Source organism: Leptonychotes weddellii, chromosome 5, assembly GCF_054177405.1.
Source record: "Leptonychotes weddellii isolate Sample4059 chromosome 5, ASM5417740v2, whole genome shotgun sequence".
NCBI lineage: Eukaryota > Metazoa > Chordata > Mammalia > Carnivora > Phocidae > Leptonychotes > Leptonychotes weddellii.
Genome location: NC_138373.1, coordinates 24,300,382 through 24,309,188, shown reverse-complemented (window position 1 = coordinate 24,309,188; position 8,807 = coordinate 24,300,382). Strand labels below are relative to the sequence as shown.

At 50.7% G+C, this 8,807-nt stretch overlaps 1 protein-coding gene across 1 annotated transcript in view; it reads left to right on the top strand.

Moving 5' to 3' along the window:
* Positions 1–8,065: 8,065 nt before the first annotated feature.
* Positions 8,066–8,807, top strand: part of LOC145721581 (multidrug resistance-associated protein 1-like) — a 46,933-nt gene continuing 46,191 nt past the window's right edge. Inside the window, exon 1 of the mRNA XM_081819983.1 lies at positions 8,066–8,168. Within this exon, the coding sequence (XP_081676109.1) occupies positions 8,121–8,168 (48 nt within the window). The 5' untranslated portion in view covers positions 8,066–8,120. The remainder of the gene's footprint in view (positions 8,169–8,807) is intronic.

Sequence of the window (8,807 nt, the reverse complement as noted above, 5' to 3'; positions counted from 1 at the left end):
GTGGACATCCATTTTCATTTCTCTTGCTTGACTAGCTAGGAGAGGGGTGCTAAGCCTATGTGGAAGACAGATCCTCTTAAAACTGTCCTTGCCAAGTAGCACCTATTTCAGAAAGTGTGTTTACTAACCTGGATCCAGTGAAGCTTTCAGATCCAAAGTTCACACAATAGGGGCGCCCAGATGGCTCAATGGGTTGAACATCCAACTCTTGATTTCGGCTCAGGTCATGATCTCAGGGTCGTGAGATCGAGCCCCGAGTCGGGCTCCACACTCAACAGGGAATTTGCTTGAGATTCTCTCTCTCTGTCTGTCCCTCCCCAACTCCCACGCCCACTCGTACACCCACACGCTCTAAGTAAACAAATAAAAACAGTTTTAAAAAGCAAAGTTCACAGAGTATGTAAGAGACAGAGGAACAAATCAAACCACTCCAAGGAAGAAACAGAAAGAGAAATCCGGAATGTGTGACATTCGGTATAATTGGCTTGTTCTCTTCAGCAACAAAATATTATTAAAAAAAAAAAAGTGGAGGACTATCCTAGGTGGAAATACACTTAAGGGACAAAACAACAGAATGCAGTGAATGATCCTTAATTCTGGGCAAGCGAAAATTAGACCGAGAGTGGAAAATCTCAGCTTGGCCATTCTTCTGGCTGGGATAACAGACCCAACAAAACTAATTGATTGCAAAGGTAACAAGAGGCAGTATTTCTCCCGAGGATACACGCCACCTTTAAGATGCCAGAGTGACCTCCTTCTTTGAGCAACCGTTCCTTTCTTACTTGCTGAGAAATTTTGCTTTCTAACATTGTAGAAAATTTACAGTTTGAAATTCTATCAGTACCAAGGAAATACCTTTCTCTCTCCTCGAAGATCTGTCACCTGGACACGGAGAAGCTGCTTCATTTCCAACATTGGTACAGAGCCTCAGATAATGAAGGGCTTTCTGAACACAACAGTCCACAGTAAATTCACTTTGTTGTTTCAGGGAAACAGGACCCTGGGTCCACTTTGCAGTCAAGGCTGATATTAGCCCCATTATTCACCGACCTGTTTTGCTTTGATCTTATCACACCCTGTTTCTACTGCCACTCTGGCTGCCAAGCCCACCCTCAGCCTATTCTCCACCCAGCAGCCAGAGTGACCTGTTAAGACCTAATCCAAGTCACACTGCTCCTCCACTCAGTTCCCTCCCATGACTTCCCGCCTCACTCCAAGAAGAAGCCAAGTCCTACTCCCCCTCTTTGGTCTGAGAGGCCCTACCTGATCTGGCCTCATTTCCCCACTCCCTCCCTCCTTCCACTCCAACTCTGCTGGGTTCTCTGCTGTTTCCCAAAGTCGGCTATCTCTGTTGCAACTACTCAGCTCTGAGTTTGTAGGGATGAAGCAGCCATAAAAAAATGCATAAGGCAGGGGCACCTGGGTGACTCAGTCAGTTAAGCATCTGCCTTTGGCTCGGGTCATGATCCCAGAGTCCTGGGATCAAGTCCCCGCATCAGGCTCCTTGCTCAGCGGGAAGCCTGTTTCTCCTTCTGCCTGCTGTTCCGCTGCTTGTGTTCCCTCTCTCTGACAAATAGGTAAATAAAATCTTTTTAAAAAATGAACAAAGCAATGTACATAAAGCAATGTATGGGACTGTATTCCAATTAAGACTTTATTTACAAAAAAACAAAGGGCTGGTAGTAGTTTCCCAGCTCCTGCCCAGGACACTGCCTGATGCTCAGTAAATATTTGCTGGGTGAGTTCCTGAAGGGAAACAAGGTCATGTCCTTATCCTAGAAGGAGAGAAGAGCCAATTAAACATTTTCAGGGAGTGTTAAATGCTATGAAGAAAATAAAGCAGGTGATGAGCTAGAGGGGATGGGGTTACTCAGGGTAAGTTTTTTTTTTTTTTTTTAAAGATTTTATTTATTTGACACAGAGAGCACACAAGCAGGGGGAGCGGCACCCCACTGAACAAGGAGCCAGATGCAGGGCTCCATCCCAGGACCCTGGGATCACCACCTGAGCCTCCTGGGATGCCCAGGTGCCTCTACTCAGGGTTAAGTTCTTTAGGGAAGGTTTCTCTGAGGAGGTGACATTGGAGCTGAGACCTGAGTGAGGAGAACCACGGGCCACTTGAAGATCTGGAGGAAGAGTGTTCCAGGCAGAGGGATCAGCAGGGATAAAGTCTGGAGGTGGGAATGAGCTTGGTGTGTTCAAGGAATAGAAAGCCCTCTGTGGGGCTGCCACCCAGGGGACTGAGGACAAAGGGCGGCAAGATGACCGGTGGAGATGGACAGGAGCCTGGTCACAGAGGGCCCTGTCGGATTTTTTTTTTAGCCACTCTACCTGGCTTGTTTTATTCTTATTTCTTTGATGGTGGCAAAAATATACATAATATAATATTCACCGTCTTGAGCATTTCTGACGGGGATGGTTCTGTGGCGTTAAGCACATTCACACTGTTGTGATGTGTGATGTTGTGAATGTTCTCTTACCACATCCCTCCCCAGAGTGCTTTCCTTCTGCAGAGAACTGGAACTCCACATCCATTAAACACGATCTCCCCACCTCTCCCCTCCCTGCAGCCCCTGCCAACCACCATTCTCCTTTCTGTCCCCATGAACTTGACTACTCTGGGAACCTCACGTAAGTGAACTCTCGCGGTATTTGCCCATCTTTGACCGCCCTCTCACTTCGCAGAGTGTCTTCAAGGCTTGGAGCTTGTAGCACGCCTCGAAATTCCCTTTTTAAGGCTGAATCATTTTCCATTGTGTGTATCTACCACATTGTTTATTCATCTGTCTGTGGACACTTTGGGGTCGTTTGCATTTCTTCGCTCTCTTGAATAATGCTGCTAGGAACATGGGGGTGCAAATATCTGTTGGAGTCCCTGCTTTTGAATCTTGTGGGTGCATACCCAGAATCGCTGCCTCCTATCTGGTCCGGTCTTGTACAAAGCACGGTGCGAGGCTGTGGCAGGCTTTAGACAGGGAGCAGCGTTCTTGCTAGGACCCCTCTGGCTTGCTTTAGGACCCCTTTCTTGCTTTCAGGTCCCCTCTGGCTGCTGTGTAGAGCTCTGATTGCAGTGGGGAGGGACAGGCGCAGGGCACCAGTTAGGAGGCTGGTGTAGCAGTTCACGTGAGGGATGGCAGTAGCTAGTACCTTCCAGGACTGTGCATGAGGAAGCCTCTATGGAGCAAATAATTAGATGACTGCAAATAGTGATAAGTAAACAGGAACAGGTTGCTAGGATTCAGGGAGAACCCAAAAGGATCTCCCTAGCCTTCTTGTCTGCTCGGTCTGCTGGATTCATTCAATCACGGTCTACCCGGGCGGCCGGTGCCTAAAATCTAGATCCTGCATTTTCATCAACAGCTATTTTGTTAGTTGTCAGTCAGGTGGATTTGGCCCAGGGCCCAGAGCCGCTGGGTCTCGGGTGTTTCTCATTGTACGGGAGCCGGGAGCCTAAGATGGGGAGGAAGGGGAAGGAGAGAAGAAGGGAGGGACTTTGGGGTCCACTGCGGTGGTGGGAGGAGCTCGGGGAGCCGGGGAGGGCTGGGCCTCTCTTGGCCACATCCCAGCTATGGGACCCTGCAGGTTACATCATGTCACTTAACCCTCAGTTTCTGTTCCTGGAAAATGGTACACTCATTTATTTATTTTCTGGTTTAAATGTTTATGTAAAAGGTGTATCTCTTATAGAGCCAAGTACAACCACCTGGAATGTCCAGCTCAATGAATTTTATTTTATTTTTTATTTACTTTTTTTTAAAGATTTTATTTATTTATTTGAGAAAAAGAGAGAGAGAGAGCACAAGCAGGGGAGAGGGGCTGAGGGAGAGGGAGAAGCAGACTCCCTGCAGAGCAGGGAGCCTGACTCAGGGCTCCATCCCAGGACCCTGGGATCATGACCTGGGCCGAAAACAGATGTTTAACAGACTGAGCCACCCAGGTGCCCTCCAGCTAAATGAATTTAAAATGTGTGTGTGTGTGTGTGTGTGTGTATAAACCATGTAACTACCACCAGATCCAGTTATGGGACATTTCCAGCTCCCTAGCAGGTTCTCTTGTATCCACTCCTAATGAATATCACCTCCAACATACCCATTGTTCTAACTCAGATCAACGTCTAGTAGTTATGCCTGTGCTTGAAGTTCTTACACATGGCATCCTGAAAAAATGTACTCGTTTGTGTCTGGCTTCATTTGTTCCTTACTATGTTCGGTGACATTCCAGTCTTTCATATTGTTACATGTGTTAGTAGTTTGATTTTTTTTTTTTTTTTTGAGAGAGAGAGACTCTCTAGCAGACTCCCAGCTGAGCATGGGATGTGACGTGGGGCTCGATTTCATGACCCTGAGATCACGGCCTGAGCCAAAATCACAAATCCGATGCTTAACCAACTGAGCCACCCAGGTGCCCCTGATTCTTTTTTTTTCCTTTTTTTTTTTGAGAGAGAGAGAGAGAGCACAAGCAGGGGAAGCAGCAGAGGGAGAGGGAGAAACAGACTCCCCACTGAGCATGGAGCCCGATGTGGGGCTCGATCCCAGAACCCTGGGATCATGACCTGAGCCAAAGGCAGATGCTTAACCAACTGAGCCACCCAGGTGCCCGTGATTCTTTAAAAAAAAATGCTTTGGCTGTGTAGTGATCTACTGGGTGCACGTGCCACAATTTTAATCTTTTTTGACTACTGATGGGCCATTCCCATTACTTCTAGTTTTTAGCTATATGAATAAAACTTATGGACATTTCTCATAGATGTTTTTTGATGCACATCAGTGCTGCTCCCCCCCACCCCCGCCCCGCCCCAGGAAGGAGCGAAGTTGCTGTGTCACCATGTAGTCGTGTGTTTAGCTTTGGCAGAAAGTACCTAGCAGTTTTCCAAAGTGGTTGAACCAATTTACACTCCCGCTAACGGAGTAGGAGAGTTTTCCTACTTCTGCGTCTTGGCGGAAACTCTGTATTTTCAATTTAGTCACTCCAGTAGGTTGTCATGGCTGGGGTTTTATTTGCATTCCGCTGGTGACTAATGATGTTAAGAACCTTCTCATATGTTTGCTCAATCATTATTTGTTGAAAGAATGAACAAAATGTGTGGATGAAAACGGAACATAGCTGGCCCTGTCTTGCCCTGCTGAAAACCTACCGGTGGCTCCCCATGGCTCTCAGGGCCGAGCTAAAACCCCTCCCTCGGCCAACAAGATCCTACAAGTTCTGGCCCCTTCTGATGCCTCTTGCCCCGGATGGGTCCCTTCTGCTTCTGTCTCTGGATTCCTGCCACCCAGAGCATCTTTCGGTTCTTCTGAGGACTTGCTCTGTCCTGTTCTGTTTTCTGCAGGCCCAAGACCCGACTCATCACTTGTATCTCAGCTCAAAAGTTCCATCCTCCCAGAAGCCTTCCTTGACCTCCACTGCCAGCAAGCCAGGACGCTTGTTGGCTCTCTCCCACTTTTCTTCCTAGCTTCTACCACAGCTGTAAATGGCCTTTCTTCATGTGATAATTTAATTAACCTGTTCCCCTACCATTAAAAAAAATACTTAAAAAAAACCTCAACACTTTGGGGCACCTGGCTGGCTCAGTCAGTGGAGCGTCCGACTCTTGATCTTGGGGCCTTGAGTTCAAGCCTCACGGTGGGCGTAAAGATTACTTAAAAAAAACCCACCAACAACAATAAAAACAACCCTAACACTTTCCGCTCCATAGGAACAGCAGCTTTCTCTCGTTCCTAGCAAGACCTGGCCTATAATAGATATTCAATGTATTTGTTGAATGTTAAATCTCAAAGCAACTACCCAAGGAGCATTATCACTTCAAAGTACTTATCCCTTAAAAACTCACTCTCAGAGGAACCTGGGCCAATTAAAAAAAAATCACAGAGGGGTGCCTGGGTGGTGCAGTCGGTTAAGCGTCGGACTCTTGGTTTTGGCTCAGGTGGTGATCTTATGGTCATGAAACCGAGCCCCGTGTCGGGCTCAGCAGGGAGTCTGCTTGCGATTCTCTCTCTCCCTCTCCACCTGCCCCTCCCGCTCATGCTCTCTCTCACCCACTCTAAAATAAATAAATCGATCTTTAAAAAAAAATCATAGAAACCAATCCTATCTCCCTCCCTAGGTCCTGTGGGGGTCTCATATTCAATCACTCTTTTTGTTTTCTTTGGTGCCCCTGATGTGTGTGTGTGTGTGTGTGTGTGAGTGATGGAAACTATACATCTGGCAGGGGATTAAGGAGTGGAGGGGAGAAAGGTGTTGCAAGTATCCACAGTGAAAACCCCCAGGCCCCAGCCCAGCTCCTGTGTCACTGACTGCCTGGACATTAACCGGTTCTGAGGCGATATGGCAAAATGGTCAGTGTTACAGATTCCTCTCTTCCCAACCAGGCTGCCCGAGTTCAAAGTGTGATTTAGCCACCTACTGTCTACATAATCCCTGACAAGTTACTCTGCCTCTTTGGGGCTCAGTCTCCTCAACCGCAAAATGGGGATAATAATAATACTAACCTCATGGGGTTGTTGTATTTAAGTTAATTCACGTTCATTGCTAAGAACACGGCCTTAGGAAGCTCCATGACTCTAAATGCCTGTTAATTATGCCTGCAGACGGTCCCAGACTTAAATGACGGTTTGACTTATGATTTTTCGATTTCACGATGGTGTGAAAGCTGTACACATTCTGTAGAGACTGGACTTCGATTTTTGCATCGGGATGTTGTCCCAGGCCAGTGAGACGCCCTATGATACTTTCTCACCGTATGCAGCCCCCAGTCAGTCACACAATCAAGAGCACCTATAAACTGGTACACGGACAAATATTCTTTCACTTTCAGTATGGTATTCAGTAAATTACAGGACGTATTCGACACTTTATTATGAAGGCTTTGTGTTAGATGATTTTGCCAACTGTAGGCTAATGTACGTGTTCTGAGTCCATTTAAAGTAGCCTAAGCTAAACCATGATGTTTGGTAGTTTAGGTACATCAAATGCATTTTCAACCTAGGATATTTTCAGCTTCCATGGGTTTATCCCATGTAACCCCCACATGAGTTGAGAAAGGTCTGTATGTCTCCAGGCCTCAGTTTCTTTACCTCTAAGGTGATGATCAGTAACCTGCCTGTTTGTTGAGTGCTGCTCAAAGATGGAGAAAATGCCAAGGTGCTGGAGCGCCTGGGTGGCTCAGTTGGTTAAGCGACTGCCTTCGGCTCAGGTCATGATCCTGGAGTCCCGGGATCGAGTCCCGCATCGGGCTCCCTGCTCAGCAGGGAGTCTGCTTCTCCCTCTGACCCTCCTCCCTCTCATGCTCTCTGTCTCTCATTCTCTCTCTCTCAAATAAATAAATACAATCTTAAAAAAAAAAAAAAGAAAATGCCAAGGTGCTTTGTACACACGTGGGGGCGATCACTGTTTGGGATGGAGACTGGAGTTTTGGGGGCCTTGAGTGCTCTGGCGTCAGATGGGTCATGGGTTCCAAATCCCACTTCTGCTATTGGCAGCTGTGTGACCCTGGGCAAGCCACTTCACCTCTCTGGGCCTCAGTTTCTCCATCTGTGAAGGGTTGACTCCGAAGGGTATCCACCTCCTACTGCCTCCGTGTCAGCTCTGGGCGTCAGCGGGCTGCGTTGGCCCGGTGGCCCTGGAGAAGCCACTCAAGCTCCGTGCCGCTAGCGAGGATCCAGTGAGGACGCAGCTAAGCCGTCTGGCACTCTCGCTGGCCCAGGGCTCAGTACCGGGTTTCTCCTGGTGTTACTATTACTGTTGCTGTCGTCGCCGCCACCGCGGGACTGGAAAACGGGTGGCAGGGTGCCGCCGCTCCCGGAGGGTACGCGCCTCCGCCCGGGCCCCCGCCGGGCTGTAGGGCCGGAGGAGGGGGGCGGCGGGCAGGGCGCAGTGGGGTGCAGCGCAACCTCCCCGCGCGCCCGCGCCCCCGGGCAGGAGGGGAGCCGGGCGCCGGAGCGGGGCGCCGGGGCGGGGCGGGGCGGGGCGCCGCATCCCCGTGACGCGCCGGCCAACCAGGCGGCGTTGCGGCCCGGGCCCCGGCCCCCTCCGCCACCGCCTCCCGCCCTCCCGCCGCCGCCGCCGCCGCCGCCGCCAGCAGCCGCCAGCCGCCGGGCCCGTCCGCCCGCCCGCCCGCCCGCCGCATGGCGCTCCGCGGCTTCTGCAGCGCCGATGGCTCCGACCCCTTCTGGGTACGTACTCGGCGGCCGCCTGGGCTGCGTGGGGCCGCCGGGAGGGGGCAGCCGCCGGCTGGGAGCCCGGCCGGCGAGGGGAAGCACCCGGCGGGAAGGGCCCGGCCCGCAGTCCTTAGGGCACCCGCGGCCGCGCGGAGCCGCATTGCCCGGCTCTGCAGCCAGTGCGGGGGTGCGGGGTGGGAGGTGGGGGTCCGCGCCCGGCCCTTCGCGGCTGCCGCTGATTTTGGGGGGGGGGTGGAAACTTGGGCGGCTCAGTTCCCGGGAAGCAGGGCGGGGGCTTTGCATGTGCCCGGGTCCCGGGCTTTAGGGGAGACGTGGGGGGCCAGAGCCTGGGGGAGAGGGCTTCCTGCTTTGAGGCTGCCCCCTGCAATTAAAAATAACCTTCCGCGGAAGGGGACGCCAGGGATGGGGGGACGGGCAGCACAGGGGGTTGTCTCCTGGATTAAGTTCTCCTATCTCCTTTGTGGGTTGGGGTACCCCCTTTTCACAAAGAACGCCCCCTTCCCAAAGGTCTGAGTTGGGAAGAGGCTCGGGGCTGTGGGAAGGGATGTTTGCCCCCTTCGCGGTTGTGCTGCATCAACATGACTCTCCTGTGGTTACATTTTTTTTTTTTTTTTTTTTTTGCCATTTTTTACT